Genomic DNA, 23,659 nt, shown 5'->3' with positions numbered 1-23,659 from the left:
TTTTATTATTACCATTATTGTGATAGTTCTCCTCTATTGCTGAGATGATGAAGTCAGGGTCATTGTCATTGGTCAATTTTAGAACTTATTTATTTTTGTTTTTTTAATTAAAAAATAATTTATTTTTTTAATTAATAATTTTTTATATTTTTAAATTATTTTGATGTGCTATATCAAAAATAATTTTTAAAAAATAAAAAATATTATTTTAATGTGTTTTCAAACAAAAAAACACTTTGAAAAACAATCTCAGCCATACTTTTAAACACCCTTCAAAGCTCTATAGAACCTGATGTACAGATACTTTTAGAAGTTTTATAATGTTTAAAAATATTTAAAAAAAATTAATTTTTTTTATTTTAAATTAATGTTTTTTGTGTTTTTTAATATGTTAATATTAAAAATAAATTTTAAAAAATAAAAATATATTATTTTATTATATTTTCATATAAAAAATATTTTAAAAAATTAACTGTAAATTAAATGAATAATTGACAAATTAATTTTTATTTTATTATTACATAGTGTTAATAAATCATTTGAGTCTGTTTGGGTTAGTTGAGTTTTCATGGTTAGGCACTATTTAATAATATATAATTTTTATTTTTCAATTTTATTCTTTGTTTTCACGTTTTTTTATAAGAAACTTATAGAATATGTTTATTTCTTAAAGTTTGAGAACAGTTTTCATAACACTATAAATTATGTTCATATTATATAGTTTTCTATTCAAAAATGGCAATATAAAATTGTTTTTAAATTAAACCTGATTTCTATGATATTTTTTACATTTAGAGAAGTAAATGTTCTTATCACTTTTTTAATATAAACATGAATTTTTCTAAGTGAACGTTGAGAAAATATTCAAATATATCTTTGTTTGTTTTCATGATATAAAACATCTACTATTACTAATACATGAATTCAAAGTAAAATATATAGATAAATGTTGATCCATTTTACATGTTTTTGTTAAATATTACAACCTCAGAACGTACACACAACAGCCACTAAGTAAACCCGTGACAAATATTACTAATTTTTTAATTTTTTTAATTTGATTCTCAAGTTTTTTTTTTTTTTTTTTGCAATTCAGTCCCAATTAAAAATCTATTGATTTTAATTTCTTATAAAAGGATGGGATTAAAAAAAGAGGGACAAAAATGAAAAGGGGTCAAATACAGGTGGTGCGCTGTAAGTTTTAAAAAATATATTTTGGTTCTCAAAATTAAAAAATAATACAAATTATACAATTTTAAAACCTCAATATTTTTCAAATTCAATTTTAATATAAAAGTTTATTTTTTATATTGTTTAGTCCCTAGTTGAGAGAGGTCGTTCGATTTCAGTGGAAAGAGAAACATGTCGTTAATACTGATTTAAGCCACCAAAATAGATGATATTTGTGTCAAATAGTTTCATTTAACGGAAGAATTTATGTATTGTGTTTTTTTTACCTTTAAAGTTCGTAAAAAATATATATAAACCCAAATTGATTTTTGGTTTCAAATTTATTTTAGTTTTTAGGATGGTTTTTTAGGTTTTTTAAGGTCATTGATAGGTTTATCGCAGTTTCTAAAGTATTTTATAGGTATTTTGGGTCGAAAATTGGTTGAAAATGGGTTTTAGGACAAGAAAACTTAATCTTTGATTTTGCGTCCACCAAAGTAGCCGGAATCTAGACAAATTAGATGACGCATCATCTGATTTTCTTAAAAATAATTGGGGCGGATGATTGCAACCAAAAAAAATGGGACCAACAACACCTGAATTTTGCTTTTTTAAAAAAAATAATGGTTTTTTATGGTTTTTTCTCTAATTTATATTTAGATTAATATTAATTCTCTCTTTCATTTTGTTTAGAGTGCCTCTTTTAAATGACTATAATTTTTTTGGTTATGTATTTAAATTTGAAGAGTTTTTTTTACTTATCTATATATTTTTTTATATTTTGTATTGATGAACTTTATTTTCTAAAAATAAAACAAAAATTATTTTCAGATGATATTTCTAATATGTGCAGTCTTATATAGTGTTTTTTTCCCTTTTTATTTTATTAAATCAATTTAATTTGTGTCTCTGTTTTTATTATCGCTTGCTTGAATAAAAAATATTTAAATAAACAAATTTAGCAAATATAATCGAGTAAATATCCCGTCTTTTGAGATTAAATATCTTGATCTATATTTATCTCTTGATTTTTTTAAGTATTATTTTTAGGTATTGTTAATAATTTTTTATTTATTTATTAATATATATGATTCTCAAAATATCTGATTGCATGTATTCACAAAAAATTTGATTTGAATTTAAATTTTTTAAATTACAAAAACATGTTAAAAAATTGTATATATAATTTTTTTTATAAAAAAATATCTGACCCACAGAACACAACACGTATCATATAAATAGAATGTGGTCTATTTTTATCTTGATTTTTCAGGAGTCCGATTTATTCTCTAATTTCACCTGGGAGCAGCTGATTTTTTCTTTTCCAGTTTGTGGGAGTGGCCACCAAAAGAATCAGGGCAAAGGTGCCTTGAAGCGCTGCAGTTCGAAGAATTCAAGGGTGTGTTTAGTAATTGGGTATTACTTTATTTTTCCAGGAAAAACAAATAAAAAGGAGCATGGAGATGAAATTTGTGTTTAAATGCATAAATTTTACAAATTAAAAAAAAATATAAAGTGTTTTTTATTTTTGCTTTGACAAATTTGAAGCTGGAAATCATGAAAAAATTCTCTCTAGATTTTTCCACCCACCAAGAACATAATGGAAAAGGCGCTTCTCCCCAGTATTCTTAGCCAACAATTTTTCAGACAAAATTAACCCTGCACTTTTTTTATAATGACAATTGTATCCTATACATATATGAATGTTTGAGCCTGTAGTTATGGTTGTTTTTTAAAGTGTTTTTCACTCAGAAAAGTATCAAAATAATAATTTTTTATTTTTTATATTAGCGCATCAAAATGATTTAAAAACACCAAAAAATATTAATTTGAAACCAAAAAAAATAAAAAAAATTTAATTTTTTTCAAAAACGCTTTTGAAACGCAAAAACAAATACAACCGATCAATAAATTTGTTATTCAAAGACAATTTTATGTTTCCTTCTCCTACTAAATTCTTAGCAGTAACTAGTAACTTGGTAACCTTGTGGCAAGACTTGCTTCCCAATTTAATAAATGGATTGCCAAAATGCAACCACATCCAAATCCTTAATAAATGGATTGCCCAATTTAACTTTGGTATTGTCGTTGTTGTTGTGGTTGTGATTTGAAAAAAATTGTTTTATAAAAAATACTTTTAGTTGAGGTTAGTTTGGAAAAATATATGTTTGTTAAAACTGTGGTTGAAATTGAGGTTGAATAAAAAATAGTTTAATGTGTTTGGTTAAAAATGCTTTTGAAATTAAGGTTATAAAATAATTTAATATATATATTGATGGCTTTTAATTTAAATATTGTAGATTTAACTATTGTGTATTACATCATGAAATAAATAATACTTTTAGTTAAATATTTTTTATTATTCTATTCAACTATCTACAATTTCATCACGTCTGAAATACATTCGACAGTTTTCTTGGTTTCTTAAACGTGCAACAACATAACTTGTAAAATATAATCAGGAACAAAATTAGAATTACGATCAAATTCTGCAAATACTACATCACCAAGCGAATAAAACACAATTAAAAAATATTTTTTTTTATTTTGCTGGGTCGGACTCGGTTCAATGCATTTTGCGCATTGGACCAGACCCGGTCCGGTCGGAACAGTGGAGCTATGCTCCACTGTTCAGTGAATAGTGGAGGCATGCTCCATGTTCAATGAACAATGTAGCATGGTTGGACTTTTCATCCGTGCAAGAAAAGCAACAATTAGCTGTTTTTCTTCTCCCTGCATTTCACACGCAATTAACTGTGGGACCCATGTACAATAAGTAACTTTTTTTCCTTAACCAAACGTTTACAAGTTGCGATTTGCTTTAAAAGCAACCGCAACCGCGACCGCATAAACAAACAGACACTTAGGTAGTAACAGGTGATTGTTCTATGACAGAAATGACATGGAAAATAAAAATAGAATTATGTTTGGTTGAAGTGCAGAGACAATTATATAAAAATAAATTTGTCCTTGTATAATTTTGGAGATAATTCATGTATTTTCAAAAACAGGAGGTAACAAAGTGATATATTTTTAGAGATAATATTTTTTTTATTCATAATATATCATTGTAAAAAATTATAAATTCTAAAATTGTCCAACTAATACATATAATGATAATAATAGTTATTATCATAGTTTTAAAACTTAATTCGAGGCAAGATCATGGTCACGGGTCAAGTTGACTATTGAGTTGGGTCAATGTATGAATAAAAGTGGTTATTATCATAGTTTTAAAACTTGATTCAAGGTTAACCTGAAGCGATGTCGAGGTCACAAGTCGAGAAAGTCAACTTGGATTGACCTGGATCAATGTAATAATAAAAAATATTATTGTTTTCGTTTTAAAACCCGGATTGGAGGCCAACCTGAGGCAAGGCTCGGGTCAACCCAGTTCAACATAAGGATAAAAGTGATTACTATCATGGTTCTAAAACCCAATTCAAGGGTTGACTCAAGTCATAGGTCGGGATAGTATATATGAATAAAAATGATTATTATCATATTTTTAAAACCCAACTTGAAAATCACCCTAAAGCAAGGTCATAGTCACAAGTCAGGAGGGTCAACTCGGGTTGAACCAATTTTTTTTTAATCATGACAACCTCATTTTGACCAAAAAAATCATCAGGCTTTTTTACCCGAGTCGACTCTGGTTTTTTACTGGGTCAAATAAGATTATTCCTTCCTCTATTTTTTTTTCAATCTTGAACTGGAGTCAACCTGTCTGGCAGGTTAAGGTTTTATAACTATGATTATTATATTATTATTAATTTCAACACTCAATATAAAGTATAAACTAAAGTAAAAAAATATTAATATCTCATTATTTTTTAAAATATATAAGTTTGACAATAATACATATTAATGGTAAAATAATTTTTTTATATTTTATTTTGTCTTGTCTACCATGACCAAATATCATACGAAATAGTTTATTTGTCTTGTACATCACTATCAAAAATAATTGTCTCTATTATTTTTTGTCATGTCACCTCTGTTTCTATTGTTTCTAATTTTGTTATAAGATAGTAATCAAATGTTACCTTGGTGAGGTTGGGTCTTTATAACTCCAAATTTTGTTTAGGCCAACAATTTTATCTAAACATAGGCGTTTTGCATAAAATGAAATATTTTTCTTTTTACCTCTTCACTCTTCAAAATGCGATCAAAATATTAGTTTACACGAGACCCGATCCACCGAGTAAAATCCGATGAGAAACCCATTGATTTTTTTGAATTTATTTTGTTAAAACAATATTATTTTAATCATTTTTTTTTGTAAGAAAATTGATCAACCCGAGTTAACTCTTTGTCCGTGACTCTGGAGCCTTATCCTAGGTTAATTTTTAGATCGAGTTTCAAAATTATGATTAAATAATTTTTAAGGTTGTTTTTTTTTTTAGTAAACTAAAATTCTACTTCATACAAAAATCTTGTTTTACAACCTTCTCACAAACTTTTCTTTCATTAAAAAACATTAAAATGCGTGGCTAAATTACTGTAGTCACTCCTCCAAAATACTATTAATTGGAATTAACAAAATAATAGAGGGTGCGACTAAATTATCATAATTACACCCACTAAATACTATTCACTAAAATTATTAAAAAAACATTAAAAAGTGTGGCTAAATCACATTAGCCACACCCACGCAACACTATTTATTATAATAATGTCTTGTGTTTTTTTTTCTTTTTAATTTGACATTTCAACAGCTTAATATCTTTTTCTTTTTTTAATATTTTTTTAATTTAATTTTTATTAGGTTGTTTTGAGAATTGCGCTTTATAATTTTTTTTTCGATTTCCTTTATGCTGGGTTATATATTGGTCTTATAGATTTAATTTTTTTTTCGATCTCGATATTCAACCTTAGATCTATTAGAAGTGAAGCTTCATGTATTTTTTTTATCTGCTATTTATGAATTTATATTGGTCTCAGGTCACGAGTTTAATAGGTTAATCTGAATTGACTTGAGTATTATTTTTTGAGCTTTTTTTTTCTAATAATTTTTTTTCAATTTTATTCTTCAATATTAGGTTTGTTAAAACTTGAGTTTCATGATTTTTTATTTTCTTTCTATGAGTTTATCCTGATCTCATAACTCGGGGCATACGTTTCGTGGGTTGACCCTTGTTTAATTTTTTTTGTCATTTTTTAATTAAATATTTTTTTATTTTCTTTCCACGAAATTATTCTGATTTCACGACCAGGATCCCGAGTTTGGTAGGTTGACTCAATTTATTTTTCTTGCTATTTTTTTAATTATTTGTTTCAATTTTACTCTCGAACAACTTAATCTTTTTGCTTTTTTTAACTTCATCTTTTAATATTAGATTGTTTAGGAATTGAGCTTCGTAATGTTTTTTCATTTTCTTTACGTGGAATTATCATAGTCTCATGGATTTTTTTTTCGATTTCATCTTTTAACATTGAGTTGGTTGAAAATCAGGTTTCATATTTTTTTTATACTGTTATCCTGATCTCATAACCTGAGTTGTATGCTTAATAGGTTAACATAAGTTGACCTGCGTAGTTTTTTTAATTTAATATTTTTTGAATTTGCTCTTTTAATATTGAGTTGATCAATAATTGATTTTCATAATTTATTTTGATTTATTTTTTATAGGGTTATTATGGTCTCACGATCCGGATTATAGATTTGAGATGCTAACCCAAATCGATCCAATATGTCGTATTCAAAATTTAAAAAGAAATGTCATTCAATATATTATTGTAATAATATTTTAAAAATATATCATAAAATATATATATTATATTTTGAGTTTATAATTAAATATTTTTATTAGAAAACATGTTAGTAAGGTTAGGAAAAATTATTTTGCCTTTTTTTTTTCTAACCCGCAATTCAGCTCAGGCCAGTAATCTCTTACGATATAAAAATGATACTCCACAACTTAGGTAACGTTTGGGAACGCGTTTCAACCTGCGTTCCCAAAAAATTTGATTTTTTTTTTGCTAAAATTTAATATGGTTTGTACATTTTAGATCGTTTTGATGTGTTGATGTCAAAAATAATTTTTAAAAAATGAAAAAACATCATTGACATGCATTTTAACACGAAAAGTTATTTGAAAAGCACCCGCAACCACACTACTAAACAAGCTCTTACTCGTTAAGAGGCAAGAAAAAACTTCTTGAGATCATGGTTCGAATTCCACCCCTTGCAAATATTTTCAAACAACTTCAAATATAGGGTTTTTATGACAATGCTTACCTTTTGCATTTCGCATTGTGCTTTTTAAAAAAAAAATAATTTTATCATTTTATTATTTATTTTTAAATTGTTCTATATTAATATTAAAAATATTTTTTTACAAAATAAAAAAATATTATTAAAAATAAAAGTGTTTTAATTTCAGACATTACCCCTTATTTTAACAAGATATTTTGTATTTAAGAACATGGTTATTAAATTTAATTTGAATTACATAGTAAATGAGTTAATTTGGATTAACAAAAGCAACATTATTTTTAAAATAATTAAATAAAATTTTGACAAGATCAATGAAATCATCTTTTTAATTTTTTAAACTCAATTCGAGTGAAGTGTTTGGTATAACTACCGAGTTTGGTTACGATAAATAACAATAATTATGATATTCTAACATAATTTCTTTTTCATACTCTATCTTTACATTCACTCGAAACAAAACCAATCATCATTAAGCCAAACCTCAAAAGCACTTTAATGGCGATGTTTTAACTAAACAAAGCAATTAATTAATTAATTAATTCACTGATCCAAGTTCATCCAATAAAGTAAAGAAAAAGCAAAGCACCCCAAAAAGGCAGATCTATGGAGAGATCACACAAAAACAGGTGGCGGGTAACCTTTCATTATTACAAAACAGTAGAATAATAATTAATTAGTTAAAAAAAGACCCAAAATTTTATTCATTCCACTATAGATTCTCTAGATGCCCAAACAGGAACACTCACTTTCCCTCTTGTCCACCCTCGTTTCCTCTCTGTTTCCCATTTTCAAGAATTCAAATTCCTCACCCCCCAATCCCCAAAAAACACTCACAAATTCTCCATTTTTGAAATTCAATCCTCTCTAAATTCCATGGAAGAAGAAAATCCAGTTGCCAAACATCAAGATTCCACGTCAGGTTCCCCTGATCATTCTCAGGTAACTCTGTCATTCCTTCATTCTCTCACACTTTTTTTTTCTTTTTTTAAAAAATTTCAGTTGCTGATTTTTATTTTTCTCTTTAATCGTTTTTCTAGGTTTGTTCAAGAAAACCGAGCCTCAGTTCTCTAGAAATACCAGCAAGGTCACTAGAAACAGAATTTACGAAAATCGAAATAGCGCAAAGCCCTAGCTCAGCTAAACCAGGCTTGCCGCCGCGGCCGAGTTCAGCTAAATTTAAGTCGACAGTGAAGAGTTTGCTTCCGCAGAGAAGTTTAAAAGCTAAAAATTTAATACAAGATGGTGAAAAAACGGTGCTAATTGTTCCTGATACGCCGCCGTCTGATAGTCCTGCTGCTAAGCCTTCTACTTCGAGGTCGTTTTCGCTTAATAAAGTTCTGTTTCCGTTAAAATCGACGAATTCTTTGCCTGTTACGCCGTCTGCGAATTCCGATCCCGAGGCCCTGCAGGAGCGAAATGTTAATTCTTGTTCTGATTATGATGTAAGGATTTTATTTTTGTTATTATTATTGTTTTTTTCAGAAATTTGGAGAATCTAGGCACGATTACAGATTATTCAGTATGCTTAGAGTCGTATTACGGGACCTATAGGTAGTTATCATGGTAGGTCCCATGAGAAAAACTGTTAAATTTTTATTCCGATGATGTAAGCAGGAATTAGTCCGTATTTTTTGCGAAGTTATAGTTACAAAGCACGGCCTGGACTGGCGGGTCCATATGGTGACTCGCTGACCAGAGTCCGGTCAAGATAAGATTTTATTTGAATAGATGTTTTTACTAAAATGATGGTAGTTTTTGTTTTTGTTTTTGTTCTTTTTAAAAAATCTTGAAACGATGTTGTTTCATATATTTTTTTTTAAAATCATAGCTTAGATTGACCCACCGACCTGCGATTTGTGCTGGATTGATCCCTATTTTGAGTCTTATAAATTTCTGTAATGATTTAATTTTGTTTCCATGGGCGGGTAGTTGTTATAGTGGGTCCCACTTATAGCTTCTTCGGTGTATAGTTTATTAGAGATTGTGGATTTGTTGAATTTTAGAAATGTGGAATGTGTGTGATTTTATACAGAAGGTAGAAGTTCAGCATCATATAAGACGTTCATTATCAGTTCCGGTGAATATAAAAGTTAGGAGTTTAAGACGGACAGATTCAGGTGGAGGTTTGTTTCGTGTGGTTTCAGCAACTCCACGTCCTGTGACAGCTGATAGCACGTCGACGAATGATGCCTCTACGACAGAAATTGGTAAATTTTGAATTATAAAAGTGATTTTTGAGCTATGAATAGTTTTTGACTTAATGTGAACTGTTGTTGTTGTGTTTGTGTGTGTTTAATATGCTAGCGATTGAAGATGATGGTGAAGATATTCCTGAAGATGAAGCGGTCTGTAGAATTTGTTTGGTTGAGCTTAGCGAAGGTGGTGATGCTTTCAAGATGGAGTGTAGTTGTAAAGGAGAGCTTGCGCTTGCGCATCAGCAATGTGCTGTGAAGTGGTTTAGTATCAAAGGAAACAAGACATGCGATGTTTGTAAGCAGGATGTTCAGAATTTGCCTGTAACATTACTAAAGATACATAATCCTCAAGCAACTGGTAGGAGGCCATTACCTGCACCTCAGCAGAGGGAAGTTGCTCGTTACAGGCAAGTTCAATTTTTTTCAACATCTAGTTGATTGCATATCGTCTTTTTTTTTTTTCCCACTAGATATGTAAGATTCAAAATTTCACCCTGTTGTTGACTAGTGCCTTTTGGTTCAGGCAGGATACTAGGTAAGGGCTGGGATTTTAGACATGCTGACGATACTACTTTCTTTCCTCTAGGATCTCTGATGGCACCTAATCCAATGAAATGACAAACTGATATTTATTTAGAACAATTTATATCATTGAGGGTTGGGGGGTTGAATCTCTTGATCCCTTAGTTTCGAGATCAGGGCCGGGGGGTCACATCGAATTCATAGCTGTTATAAACCATAATTTATCTTAGTCGTCATTGTTTCTAGAATAATGATGTTAGCTCCTTTCTTGTTCAAAGTTTTATTCATGATTTATTAGGTTCATCTGGTCATATCAGAAATTTATCACAATTTTTTAGTGTTGCAAAAGGACATTGTGGTTTGTCAGCTCATGCCAATGACCTGGTGATGAAAGCATTAAACTCTCTTCAATTGGGTGGCAGCGCCAAAGTGATCCTTAGAAGTCTGCATATTATTCATTCTATAATTTGATAGTTCCTCACTCCCCTCCACAGCATAGATCTCCTTCGCTTGAATTTGCTTTGATGTTTTGATTGGTACCTGTTTCATGCTTAACAGGGTTTGGCAGGATGTACCAGTTCTTGTCATGGTCAGTATGCTAGCATATTTCTGCTTTCTGGAGCAACTACTGGTACATATCGTCATCTTTCTAAATTTCTAGTATTGAACTGGGGTGGCATAGTAAATCCTAATGTGGTATGAGCAAAGCCATGTAGGGTTATTGCATAAATTTATCAGAAAATTCAGGTCATCAGGCTATTGTCAATTATTCGTCAAAAAGAAAGAAAAAGATCAGGGTATTGTCAGATGGAAAATAATATAAAAACTTAACTAAAAACAGTCATAACATGACAGGAACTCATATTGCTATCATTTATACATGAAAATAATTCGGAGATAGGTTGGATAATTGCACTACCATACCAGTTGATGTTCCAGTTCCACAGTACCTATTAGTGTCAACACAAATATTGTCTGGTAAAATAAATGATCTAATGAAAGGGCATTATCTTACACAAGGTAGTTTCACACGAATTCTCAGGTCACACATTCTCTTTTTGTATGATGCCTTTCTTAAAAAAACTAAGTGTTGAATTTAATGTTTAATTTTCGTGTATGATTAAACATTTAGGCTCTCCATGTTTCCTTATGGCCTTTTGCAATATGCGTATCAATTTTCTAATTGATTGAATACATATAAATTCTCAATCCACATAACTCTTTAAAACCAATATTTTATGTTTTTTTATAAAAAAATTCTATTATGCTTATTGACAGTCTTTGCAATTTTATTTTATTTTCAATCTTTTCAGGTATCTGACTTGGGCCCTCGTGCTCTTGCCATTTCATTGCCTTTCTCTTGTGTTTTAGGTCTCCTTTCTTCCATGATTGCTACCACCATGGGTGAGTGTCACTATATCTTCTCTTTTTTTCCTTTAATCTAGTCTGTTCTAGATACACTATTAGCACCATACATTACACTACAAAATCAAACTAAATCTACAAAATCATGTTATTCTCATTGTTTCAAATTGTCTGCACATGATAAAAGATGTATTTATAAAACAAAACTCACTCATAGTAATAAAACCATTGGAGTGCTCATGATATCATATTGGCGGTTCTTTCCTTTTGCACTCCGTGATTTTCCCATTTCCAGTGGCAGAGAAAAAAAACTATTTTTTATTTATGGATTATCATGATTAAATGACTTTAAAATATGTGGTGGTGGCAGTAAACCGGAGTTACATATGGGCATATGCTTCCTTCCAGTTTGCTGTAGTCATCTTGTTCGCTCATATATTTTATACCGTGGTAAGCAAACTAAATTTCTTGCCTGAAGTATTCTGTGTGATATTCCTAATATGTCTTATGTCTCATGCTCCATTCTACTCTGGCAGCTCAATGTGAACCCTATACTCTCTGTCCTGCTATCCTCATTCACTGGTTTTGGGATTGCAATTAGCACAAATTCTCTTCTTGTGGAGTACCTGAGGTGGAGGTCAAGCAGGCTATTGCAATATTCTCATCAGCAAAACAACAGAGCTGTGCAGCAGGCGCAGCAACTGCAACAACAGCAGTCCACACAGACATGGCATCAAGAGCATCAACAACCCAGACAACAATCCGTAGAAGATTCCAATGTTGGTTCCACTGATAGCACAAGGCAACGAGAAGCTACAATTCCAAATTCGTAGTTCACAAAGATATGATGAAGACATTGATTTTCTGCGAAGGTAAAAAAAAAGAAAGATATTGAACTTGTCCATTTTGTGTTTTCCAAAATTGCTTCGCATAAAGGTGTCAAGTCCACTCATTGGTCAAATGCATTTCAAAGTTTCTATTTGGCCTATTAACCATCTTGAGCAGCAGTCCATATGCGATACTAGGTCACCGAGTTTTCCATCTAATAGTTTAAACTTTTAGGTTGGACCTCTGCCGTAACCAAGATTCAGGGTTTCAAGGTACTGGCACCTGTAAGCCAAATTATTGGAAATTATATATTGCATACAGCTATCACGTGTTGCGGATATGATTTTATGTGCTTATTCAAATCAATACAATCAATGCTTTTTTTCTCTCATGCAGGGGCCAGGCATTGCTTTTCGATTCAGCCATGAAATTCCACTCAACCAAAGAAAAAGAATGATTTACCGAGTTTTTGGGGCATATGAGAAGCCTATTTTTTTATTTTTTAGAATGCAGTGAGTCATTCCAAACAGTTGACAACCATGGTGAAGGTATGCCTGTCAAGTCGTGATCGAGATTAGTCAAGTTCCATCATGAAGGCTGCTGCGGATTCTGAAATTTGAGGAATGTTGGAAGCTTCATGCTGTATTGCTAACGAGATAACCTCATTGCCCTCGGAAAAAAAGGCATGAAAGGGATATATACACCTCGCTCTCATGTCACTGTCCAGCCATGGTCCTGGATTTTCAAGTGTGGGTTATGGTAAAGAGCCAAACTGACCAAGCGCATCTTCATTTTTGCTTCTCTGGATTGCTCTATTTATTCTTGTGATTTTCTATTTAAATTTTCCCTAGTGGCATAGAATCAAATAATGCTATTGCACATGTAAACTGGCGATCATTCATGACCCCACGTGCCACCTCCATGGGGGAGTGGCATGATAGTATCTTAAACTATAGGCATAGGCCTCTGGAAGAGATCCTTGTTGGCCTTTTATTTTAGAGTCTTCTCTACAAGCCCTGCAACTTTTTTTTTTAAAACTTTGCAACCATAATTAGGACGACCTCTGGCAAAATAGGGCTAATGGTCTGACCGAGGAGAACCTGCATATACAAGAGAATGGAGTAGCTGACACAAATTGAAACTCTTATAAAGGTCGGAACAAATCAAAACTGTTAGCCTGGAAAGAATCCCACATGTACACCTTCATATTTTCCCCTCGAGCTATACTGTTACTGCGTGCTTGAAAAAGTAGTGTTACAGGCATTTTACAAACGTTCAGTCAACCACCCACCCTCGAACAGGGGGGGTGAAACATGGAGGGGGTGATATTACAGGCTGTCTTGGCTTTTTAACTCTTTCCCTGGCAATTTAATTCAACATCTAGTGCTGAGACCTGGGCACTCCATGGGTTTTGCAAGTAGAATTCCTCTGCGACGCTTGTGGATTGCCACTAATCATGTTCCCATTACATTTATAGGAATCCACTTCCACGGTTTGGTTTAGTCAGTGCCTCAAGAAGCCTGTACATCCACCGATCTAGCATTCCTGTGTATAAAACAGAAGCAAAAGTTAAAACTTACGGAAACGACGAAAAGCAACACATGGTACACACGTGTACTGGAACTATGGATAGAAACGGCATCATCAGAGTCTAGCCTAGCCTGTAAGTTCCATTCCAAAAACCCACATGAAAACATTGATATCTTAGTTACTAAACTGATTTTCCAGTGTTCCCCATCACAGTAAAATTAGTGGGTACTACTGGGTTATAACGATGCACAAACCTGTCAAGGCAAATGTACCCCCTAAAATCGCACAGAGCCGAGTGATAAAATGAAGAAAACTACGCCGTTCTTCTTTGATTGTGACGGTGATAGGTGACAAATCATACAAGAAGTACACAGCTGCAAAAACAACGGAAAACAATGGCAATCAGTGCTAAGAGCCAAGTGAAGGAGGGGGCAGTTGATCCTCTATACAGATTTTCAACCAACCTGGCCATGTCCTATCAAAATCTGTAATGGGAGAAAAGTACTCCGTAACAGAGAATTGATTGGTCGGCAAAACATCTTTGGAGATGTACCTGTACTCAGTTGGAACAATCTGCAAGATACAATAAAGTTACAAAATGTAGTCATATCTTGAGGAAAAACAATCAACTGAAACCTCCGGAATCAATACCAATGATATCTCATTATCATCTAAAACAAAAATGTTGGAAGAAATATTGGATGGACTCCTTTTCTTCTGGAACCTCACAAGATATAACACAATTATGCTAGTTCCAAATCTTCCATGGCAATTTATATAATCTCATTATAAGGGCTATCTAGCAAGGGAAAGAAAGGTAGATTTCTGCTTGTTAAAGAGACTGCTCGCTCTCAAGGACAAGATAGCTCCCAATGTGAGATTATTCCTGAATATTCAGCCCTTTCTAGCTGGATTGCCCAGAGAGGAAAAAAGATGTCTCGACATTCACTATTGATATTAGGTTTAGACAGCATATAAACTGCAGTAAAGTCTCATTGCACATCACTTCTAAAGTAGAGATCATATAAGTTAAGAAGTAGCCAGTCATCAGAAAGAAAGCTTGAAAATTCAAACCTTGATGTAATATTTGAATATTCCGCTTGTTTCACGCAGAATCCGTGCAGTCCCATCAAGAGGGTTGTGAATTCCAGGATATTTTGGTCCAAATGATAAGTCATGGATAATATGACTTACATTGACATGCTTAGCTCCATCAAAAATCTGAATGAAAACAGTAAGAGTCCTGATTGATAACTGTGGATGCAAAGTAACTCAATGTAATATATATAACACAGAAATTTCTAACAACATACTTCAGAAACAGCCACTTAATACAAAACTGATATAAAGATGCCCTGTTTAAATTGATCGTACAAACCAACTAATCCAGGTAGTCCTCACTACATCTAAGAAAGACTATGACCTTTATATAGTTTTCTGCACTCTCCAGGGTAAGAAGATAGTACTTTGTATGTGAATGAATGCACACTCCCCATCAACCCAAAAGAGAAATTAAAAAAAGGGTAAAAACAAAGTATGCAGCCACCCATCCACCAGCCTCCAGCCACTTTCAAGAGTGGAGTTACAAGTGATACACTCGTTAACTAACAGCTCATTTAAAGTTTGGATCATATACTGATCTGGAAACGAAAAGAATTTAATTTTTTCATTTTAGCATCGTAGTTGGATAGGTAAAAAAACAAACCAAGTGCTTCAAAGGCTGTTTTGTTACAAAAGAAAACTGAGTAAAAGAAGAAAAGGAACAGCTCTGACCATTTGAGCAACAAAAATGTTTAGTCCATGAACTGAAATATGAAAGTTGCCAGCAACCCTTTGGACATCTAGAACGCCATAAACCTGCAGAAGATGAGCAAACTTAGAATTTTCCCACCTTTCAAGGTGTAAAGTAACAATTTCATGAATATACTACAGGTGTTGAAAAGCAATACCCGACATCCTTCTCCATTTGCCAATGCTTGCTTGACCTTCTTGATCATAGTTTCAGCAGCATCATCAAAGCCATGGGTATGCTGTTCTTCATGGGAATCCTTGTGATGATCTTTATCATGATCTGATTAACGTTGTTTTGAGATATCAGCCACATTAATTAACTTGCTATGCTAAGGGAAAAAAATTAATGACCAATACTAAACATAAGACTTGTTAATAACTAAAGTAGCTTAGTTATTTGGACCAAATCTGATATGTTTGTTAGTTTCAAATTTCTTATCATTCCCTTTGATACCAAGTTCTAATAAAACCTTGAAAAAATCATGTTTCCCAGATGCTTCTCACAGAGAATGATGCAAAAACTATCATGCTATATAAAGGTCATATAAAACAATTATGTAATAAATCAAAACTGGATCCTGAAAATGCAAATAAATTTCTAGCATGCCAGAAAATAGATGTTACCATGGTTGTGAGCTTCATGTTCCTTCTCTACAAGGTCTGATAAATATTCAGTGCCGGTGATATGGCCATGACTGTTCAAGCGAAGCTGTAAAAACTCTATCCTGGTTAGCAGCATGCCAAATAGCAGCTTCTATCATGCCATTAATGGATACAGACATGAGCACACATGGCTAGTTCATCTAAGACTCACATTCCAAGATGCTCATAACAGCTCTTTAGTAAAGTAAAAAATTTCTAGGAAAAAAAGGGAAAAAAAACATGAAAAAAGAAATTATCCTACTTTCCATATGTTTGTATCCAGATCCACTTCATGCTTTCCTGACATGTCAATTGCATCCACACTCAAAACTGCATATGTGGAATAAAAGAACCTTGAGAAAAGTGGGAGCATTGAATTACCATAAGAGATGAGATAAACAGATATCAGTAAGAAAACAGAAGTTGCTTCTAAGAAGGAAAGTGAATCACTAACCATCACAAGGTAAAGAGGGAAATGTAATATTAACGTGAATTGGAAGAATTTCTCCACGTTGCAAGTCTACAGACATCTGCAAAACACAAGAAACACCAGGAAACTTAGATCCTCATGAAATATAGCATAAAAAGCCCGGTCAATCAAGTTCAGCAAGAACCTATACAATTGGGAGAATGCCATGAGCCAACTTTTAGAATTACATTATAGTCTTGGTAAGACAAGAACTGCACATTCAAGCTCTTTTCTGCTCGAATTCTTTTGTTTAACTGACAGAAACCTCTTACTGCTTGGAAAACTATGCCTATGAATCACCACTGCAGCTTAGCTCAACAAGGCTAATAATGATCATTCTCTTTTGGAGTACATGTTAAAGATTAGATGTTCCTCAATTTACACAAAGCAAGTTTCTATCATGATATGTGGTTGTGTGGGTATTTCCTCGGCCATGACAGCGGAGGTCACCATATGTGGAGTTCAGGCAAGGGTTTGCCACACATTTTCAGAGTTGAGCTGTCCCAGATTAATTAATGCAAATGTTTCCTTGCGATAATTACAGGCTTTAAATCCAATTGGTGCTGAATGCAAGTTGTCCGGTTACTCAGAAAGGAGCGGGGGTGGATGAAAGCGGTATTATGGCATCATAATCCATGCTTTTTGAAGGTCTGTCTCAGTGCTGTAAGTATTACATAAAGAAATTTATGTACTTGAAAACAAAACGATGAAGGTCTAGAATTGGAGGACCTGGTGGACTCACATCATATCTAAGAGACAACCAAACATGCAGAAGGGAGATGAGGATTAAGCACTGACCTGATGGACCGTATATGTAGTAAGATAATATGCCAACTCATGGTAGAACAGCGTAGCCATTATAACTAGCCCAATGACGGAAACTACAAGAAACAAGAAGAAGCAAAACCAACATTGTAAAACTAACACTCAAAAGACAGTACAAACACTGAATCTAGATTCAATAAACACTCCTTTTCGTTTCCTAGATACAATATTGCATGCATGATTGCAATAAATGGTTTAAGTTCAAGAATTTCTCTTACATTATGATCCACCACAAACAAAGCTAAGAATGATCATTTATATGAATTTAACACATCTTTTATCGAAACCCATTTACAAACTTCTCATGAAAATTAGTTATCTTTGCATTTGTCCATCATAAATCACCCGCCACGCCACAACCACTCAATCTACACACCCCACTAGAACCTTAATTGACTGCAATATTGCCAATACAAACATTCCAAGCTTAAAACCCACCTCCACTGAGCGAAAAAATGATAATTTCCTATCTCAAATTATGTAAAAAACAAAAAGAATTCAAAAACGTTAATTTACCAAGAGCCCCAGATTGTGTCTTTTGCAACAAATGCTCTTCCGCACGGGGAAACGCATCCAGGCTCTTTATAGCTTGTTTCACTCCCATCTTTTTTACCCTTTTACAACACCAAACTGTCAGCTGCATAAATCAATGGATCACAAAAAACCCACATCAGAAAACCTTCAAAGCTTGCTTCTTTTCTTGCAACAACTTTTTTAACATCGTAAAAATATAGAATTTAGTGAATTATGAGAAATGAAGGATCCCCAGTCAAGTTTATTGCAAATTAATAAATAAAAAATCCACCAAAGGGAAGGGTCCAAAACCAATATAAATGGTGAATTTTTTTTTTTGGAAATATAAAATAGAAGTGTGCGTCGGTGATAGATGGTGAGGAAACGTACATGAAGAGAGATTCAGGGGATACTCGGACAGAGAGAGAGAGAGAGTCAGAGATTCGGGTTTTACGAGGGAGTCGAATTGATGTCGTTTTGGTTGGATGTTTTTCTGATTGGATGGGCCTTTTGCATTGCAGCAAGGTTCCAATAGGGCTTCTGAGTTGCGTTAAAATTTGTTTTTATTGTACGGAGATATATTAAAAATATACATATATATTTTTTATTTTTAATATTTGTATATTAAAATTAAAATAAAATTTAAAAAATTAATTTAATATTTTTTAAAATAAAAAATATTTTTTAAAAACAAAAGTCATTATACTCTCACATTCTCACATTCGTACGTGATTGATAAAGTTGTGTATATTGTTTTTTTGAAGTATATAAAAATATATAAAAATAATATTTATTTTTAAGTTTTAATATCAACATGCATATCATAATCATAAAAAATATATATAAAAAATTAATTTAATAATATTTTAAAATATAAATTGCATTACATTACTAAACACACCTCAAACCTCAAAAAAATTAAAAGAAAAAGTTAAAGAATTTTAATAAAATCATCTGATCCGACAAGAGGCAACACAGGAAGCATTTTTTCTTTAATGAGTAGGGATGATATTTGAGAGTGTGATTGTTTTTTAAAGTGTTTTTTACTTGAAAAAATATTAAAATAATATTTTTTTTATTTTTTGAAAATCATTTTTAATACCAACACATCAAAATGATCTCAAAACACTAAAAAAAATATTAATTTAAAATAAAAAAATAAATAATTTTTTTAAAAAAATACTTTTAAAATACAAAAATAAAAAATAAAAATAAGGATAAGACATATGTACTATCTCGTGCATAATTGTAAAACATGTAGCATGTGTTATTTTAGGATCTAGAAGCTAATTCGAGGCATAAATTTGGTTTATGATAAAATAAATAAATAAATTTAGATGACCCAGTCAAAGTTTAATCTTTAATTTATTAATTTTTTTATTAAAATAATATTTTTTTTTCCAAGTGTTTGCTTACAACTTAATTTTTGTCTTGAGTTGGATTTTATTACTGCAATTCTCCAGTATAACTTAAACTATCTTTTATCTTGTATATATTTAAAATAATTGATTTGGATTGTTTATATTTAATCATATATGAGAATTATTGTAAAATTCTATATATATATATATATATATATTACCATCAAATATTAATTATAAATAATTTTTTTTTCAAACCCGTTACTTTTGTTCTCCAAAAAAAACTTTATTTTTATGTCAATGTTATTTTGTTAATAAGATTAATATAAAGAATGCTCAAACACCTAGTAGAAACGCCAAGAGAGACTTGAAATTATAATTATTTTCACGAATATATATAAATATAACATTTCATAAAAAAATTAGTGGCAAGACTCAAATATAGCTTGCTGAATTTCATCTCAAATCAAATTATTTTTATCATATAAACATCATTTCAGTCCTTTTAAAATAAAAACAATTTTAATAAAAAAATTATCTCGTTAATCTAACCGGACCAACCTGCAAGGTTTTAAACCGGGTCAGAATACTGCCCAGGTCTCATAACAAGGGCCTCAAAATCCACAAGTAAACTACCAACCAAGACAAAACGGTGACCGTTTTCACTTTAACCTCCTTAAGGCGGTTGCTGTAGTTGTAGTCTTGTGCCTAGGTTGTCTGTCATTAACCAGCGGCAGATATGGCAACTGTAATAATAAAGAGATTAGCAAAATCTCCTTTTGTTTTGATTACTGTTTTAGTCACTCTCGCTGCTTTCTCCTTCACCCCCAGATTTCCCTTCAAATCCTTTAGGAATTCTCTTCAACAACAGGTCCAGGTCCCCCCCTCTTCTCTCTCTCCTTTTTTTTGGTTTAAATTTTATTCTGATGGGATTTTTTTGGGCCCAAATTGATTGAATTTGAAGTGTTTTAGCTCAATGAAATGATCTTTTTGGTCTTTAAAACACCAAAGTGTTTGGCTTTCGTTGCTATTACTTGACCCAAATGGTTAAAAAGTCCAACGCTGATTTCTTGTTAATGTTTTGGAATGAAAAGAATTAGAGTTTTATGGATTTTTGGCCTTTTTAATCTGTTTATTTAGCTCAGCTGAATGAATTCCTTTTTTTTTCCTGGAGTTTGAAACCCCAAATCATGAACATGCTTTGGTTGGCTTGTGGAGACTGTAAATGATTTGATCAAATTCCCAATATTGACCGTGTTTCTTGAAATTCTAGAGATTGTTCACTGTTGAAGAACTTGCTTTGTACAATGGAACTGATGATACATTGCCCATCCTTTTAGGAATTCTTGGGTACACTCTTTTCTCTCTCTCTCTCTCTCTATATGTTTTCATGTTCGCGTGTTTTAAATTTGTGTTTATATGAATCATTGAGCTTATTGTAGTGGCTGATTTTGATTACTTGTTTTTAAATTAGATCTGTGTTTGATGTAACAAAAGGAAAATCTCATTATGCGGTAGGAGGGGGTTACCACCATTTTTCTGGAAGGTTTGTTCTTTTCGATCTTCTCACTAACTCTAAAGTCGTCGCTTTATTTTGAAATTAAGTGCTCCTTTTTGCTGTTTCGAACTGCTGGTTTGGCTCATAACAATAATTGCGCTCTAACCTCATTTCTGTATCACTTTTAGTCTAATCGTGTGAAAATTCTTCCGCGTTATCATGTGCTTGAAGACATTAGAAGATTTTGTCTAATTAATTGGCTGGTGCAAATTTCTGAGCAATCTCTTAAGTGAATCTGCATTTAGTCACTATTGATTGTTCTTTGAATGTAGTTCCTATGATTTGCATAGCCGTGGTTCTGGTCATGTTCACTTATGGAGTACATGCAAGCTGCACAAGTTTTGATGGACTCAAACCTGGATATCTATTTTTTTTTCCTACAGCCTACTGATTCTTCTGCTCATGCAGTTTAACTTCCATCAACATCAAGAGCATTGTATTTAGTTTATCTGAACCTAAGCTTGTTTGTGTTCTTTGATTCCCAAGCTCAGCAAATACTTAAAACACTTCAGAGTCTCCGCTCTCAACTTACCAATTTAAATTATTCTAATGATTGTTTGGTCTGTGGCTGGCCCATTGATCTATATAATGCCGATCAGTTGTTCTTTCTCCTGTTCTCTGTTTGGTTAAAAATGAATTTAATACTGCAGCTGACTACTTTCTCATTCTTGATGAACTTAGAGATGCTTCTCGTGCATTTGTTTCAGGAAACTTTACAGGTAAAACCTGTCTCCTATTATCATATATATATTTTTTTTATCTGGGCTTCAACAATATAATTTTTGATGTTTGTATGGATGATTAAATTAAACAGGCCCCTCCTTCTTATGCTTTCACCTTTAAAACCCATGATTCCTCAACTTCCAGCTACCAACTAACTAATCACAACCATTCCTAATGATATTAGTTTGTTGTTGTTGAAACAACTCCTATGAATAGGTTCTCAGGTCTCAGTAACTAAGCACTCATCTAGATTCCCATCATATTTTAAACATCAACTCCATAAGTCTGTCACTCGTATCCCATCAGAAGTCCAGCTGACTTTTCCCTTCCCTACTAATTTGCCTTTGTCCCTGAAAATGAATTGCCTTTGCAAGTATATTTATCTCCTCTTCCCATTTTATGCAGGAGATGGACTCACAGACTCATTGCGTGGTTTGTCGAGTACTGAGGTAATCCCCGTCATGTTCCCTTTCCTTCAGATTGAGGAATGTTTGTGTATATGCACTGCAAGTCTGTGCGGCATAGCCCTACTTTGACCATTTTCTATGTCAAAAAACAACTCCACCTTGTTGTTGCATTATTTATAGCATATAGAAAGGTAGTTCAAAGCATACAGTTCATCTTGGAAAAAATTAGTTATTAATGAGCATATTGGACACAGTCATTGGTTTGGGCACAGTTAAAGGATGACTGCCATGCCATGCCATGCCTGTGCATCATCCTTCATTTTCTGTTTAAAGCTTCCATATCATTTTAAGAGTCGTTTTCTTTTTAAACTCTCTTAACACAATGGTTATTTGTCAAAAAGTGTCACAAAGAAAATAACATAAACATGCAACTTCATTTCTGTATTATGGATCAATTTGTTAAACTTTTCATACCTGCTCCATGCTAATGTTGGTATATTGCTAAAAGTTCTGTGCTATATGATTCAATTATTGCCACATCTGTAGGTGAAGAGTATTGTTGAATGGCGAGAATTCTACTTCAGAAGCTACACGTGAGTTGCACATTGTCCATATTATGTCCTTTGAGCTTAGTATGAAGGAGCAAATAGAAAATCCGATACTATGGAGCTCTTATGAATTTAATATCTTTTCTTTTCATTCAGTTCTAAATAACTCTAATCATCTATATTGAATTGTGAAATTCTCTAAGATTATGTCCGGAACATTGGTGTTATCAGTAAAACAAGAGATAAAATTGGTACAGAAATCAAATATTCACTGAACAAGTACAACTCTTGATATTGACTTGGTGGTCGCAATCACAAATCCTGAATGTCAGGTTTGTTGGTAAACTGGTTGGTCGCTATTATGATAGTGAAGGAAATCCTACCAAATCTTTGAAGGGAGTTGAAGCAAAGGCTGCAAGAGGCACCCAGCTTCTGGAGAAACAGAAAAAAGAGGAGGCCAAACAGCCTAGTTGCAATTCGAGGTGGAGCCAGGGAGAGGGTGGAGAGGTATATTCTCATGATTAGGATGCATATCTATTTTCTCTGTTGGTATACTTTTCAGTAGTTTCACTTTCAGCTTTGGGCAGGTCTGGTGTGATGATGGCTTCCCAAGGTTAGTGCAGAGACCACTAGAAATTGCTTTGACTGGGAAGATGAGCAAGCGATGCGCTTGCTTTAAGGAAGATCAACTAAGCGAGACAGGGCTAGAAGTGTATGAAGGATGTGATTATCTTTCCAAGACATGCCGTGTTTGAACCAGCAACACGATGCGTGTAATTAAATTATCCTGATATGTACATTGCTTACAAGTTCTTGTCTCCATAGATAGTTCTAAGGTGATATGTACATTGCTTACAAGTTCTTGTCTCCATAGATAGTTCTAAGGCAACAGAAAGAGATATCGTGTTTCATTTCTTTGGTGCAGCTTCAGATGGTTTTGAATATTTACCAATGTGCCGTGTTAATGTGATTATACTCGTTCATCTTCATAA

At 32.4% G+C, this 23,659-nt stretch overlaps 3 protein-coding genes across 9 annotated transcripts; 2 read left to right on the top strand and 1 right to left on the bottom strand.

Annotated features, from left to right (window-relative positions):
• The first annotated feature begins 8,085 nt into the window (after window positions 1–8,085).
• Window positions 8,086–13,298, top strand: LOC7455873 (uncharacterized). Of its 2 annotated transcripts, XR_002978439.2 has the most exons (10): window positions 8,086–8,329; window positions 8,428–8,832; window positions 9,423–9,597; window positions 9,695–9,992; window positions 10,666–10,738; window positions 11,421–11,511; window positions 11,843–11,922; window positions 12,009–12,344; window positions 12,535–12,572; window positions 12,697–13,298. XR_002978439.2 is itself a non-coding variant. In XM_002323155.4 (9 exons), exons 1-8 carry the CDS (start codon window positions 8,264–8,266, stop codon window positions 12,303–12,305), a joined length of 1,485 nt encoding a protein of 494 aa, XP_002323191.4. In that variant the 5' UTR covers window positions 8,086–8,263; the 3' UTR covers window positions 12,306–12,344; window positions 12,697–13,298. The 2 variants fall into 2 exon arrangements, 1 of the variants encoding a protein (XP_002323191.4); XM_002323155.4 differs by lacking the exon at window positions 12,535–12,572.
• A 128-nt stretch (window positions 13,299–13,426) lies between these two features.
• LOC7453738 (uncharacterized) lies at window positions 13,427–18,612 on the bottom strand. The gene is made up of 12 exons (XM_024587726.2): window positions 18,461–18,612; window positions 18,074–18,194; window positions 17,531–17,613; window positions 16,718–16,793; window positions 16,526–16,593; window positions 16,246–16,330; window positions 15,780–15,901; window positions 15,604–15,687; window positions 14,905–15,051; window positions 14,295–14,403; window positions 14,085–14,204; window positions 13,427–13,845 (listed from the first exon to the last, which is right to left on the bottom strand). The coding sequence occupies exons 2-12, from the start codon at window positions 18,159–18,161 to the stop codon at window positions 13,772–13,774; spliced, it is 1,056 nt and encodes a 351-aa protein (XP_024443494.1). The 5' UTR covers window positions 18,162–18,194; window positions 18,461–18,612; the 3' UTR covers window positions 13,427–13,771.
• A 1,416-nt stretch (window positions 18,613–20,028) lies between these two features.
• Window positions 20,029–23,659, top strand: LOC7455872 (membrane-associated progesterone-binding protein 4). Of its 6 annotated transcripts, XR_008057556.1 has the most exons (9): window positions 20,034–20,308; window positions 20,705–20,781; window positions 20,906–20,977; window positions 21,671–21,708; window positions 22,118–22,161; window positions 22,666–22,712; window positions 22,925–23,174; window positions 23,255–23,503; window positions 23,553–23,659. XR_008057556.1 is itself a non-coding variant. In XM_052447776.1 (8 exons), exons 1-8 carry the CDS (start codon window positions 20,171–20,173, stop codon window positions 23,263–23,265), a joined length of 687 nt encoding a protein of 228 aa, XP_052303736.1. In that variant the 5' UTR covers window positions 20,029–20,170; the 3' UTR covers window positions 23,266–23,398. The 6 variants fall into 6 exon arrangements, 5 of the variants coding, with proteins under 5 accessions (XP_052303736.1, XP_052303731.1, XP_052303733.1 ...); XM_052447776.1 differs by lacking the exon at window positions 23,553–23,659 and having other exon boundaries at window positions 20,029–20,308; window positions 23,245–23,398; XM_052447771.1 differs by having other exon boundaries at window positions 23,255–23,659.

This window comes from Populus trichocarpa, chromosome 16 (genome assembly GCF_000002775.5).
Source record: "Populus trichocarpa isolate Nisqually-1 chromosome 16, P.trichocarpa_v4.1, whole genome shotgun sequence".
NCBI lineage: Eukaryota > Viridiplantae > Streptophyta > Magnoliopsida > Malpighiales > Salicaceae > Populus > Populus trichocarpa.
The sequence above is the reverse complement of the archived record's forward strand: the minus strand, read 5'-3'. Positions and strand labels throughout refer to the sequence as shown.

Excerpts from the sequence above, each read along its gene's own strand:
- LOC7455873 (XM_002323155.4), top strand. The coding sequence starts at position 8,264 with ATGGAAGAAGAAAATCCAGTTGCCAAACATCAAGATTCCACGTCAGGT. Across the intron at positions 9,993-10,665 it reads AGGGAAGTTGCTCGTTACAG|GGTTTGGCAGGATGTACCAG; the intron begins GCAAGTTCAATT and ends CATGCTTAACAG. Across the intron at positions 10,739-11,420 it reads GCTTTCTGGAGCAACTACTG|GTATCTGACTTGGGCCCTCG; the intron begins GTACATATCGTC and ends CAATCTTTTCAG.
- LOC7453738 (XM_024587726.2), bottom strand. The coding sequence starts at position 18,161 with ATGGGAGTGAAACAAGCTATAAAGAGCCTGGATGCGTTTCCCCGTGCG. Across the intron at positions 15,902-16,245 it reads ACATGAAGCTCACAACCATG|ATCATGATAAAGATCATCAC; the intron begins GTAACATCTATT and ends AACGTTAATCAG. Across the intron at positions 13,846-14,084 it reads GGGTACATTTGCCTTGACAG|GAATGCTAGATCGGTGGATG; the intron begins GTTTGTGCATCG and ends TTTTATACACAG.
- LOC7455872 (XM_052447771.1), top strand. The coding sequence starts at position 20,171 with ATGGCAACTGTAATAATAAAGAGATTAGCAAAATCTCCTTTTGTTTTG. Across the intron at positions 20,978-21,670 it reads TACCACCATTTTTCTGGAAG|AGATGCTTCTCGTGCATTTG; the intron begins GTTTGTTCTTTT and ends TGATGAACTTAG. Across the intron at positions 23,175-23,254 it reads GCCAGGGAGAGGGTGGAGAG|GTCTGGTGTGATGATGGCTT; the intron begins GTATATTCTCAT and ends AGCTTTGGGCAG.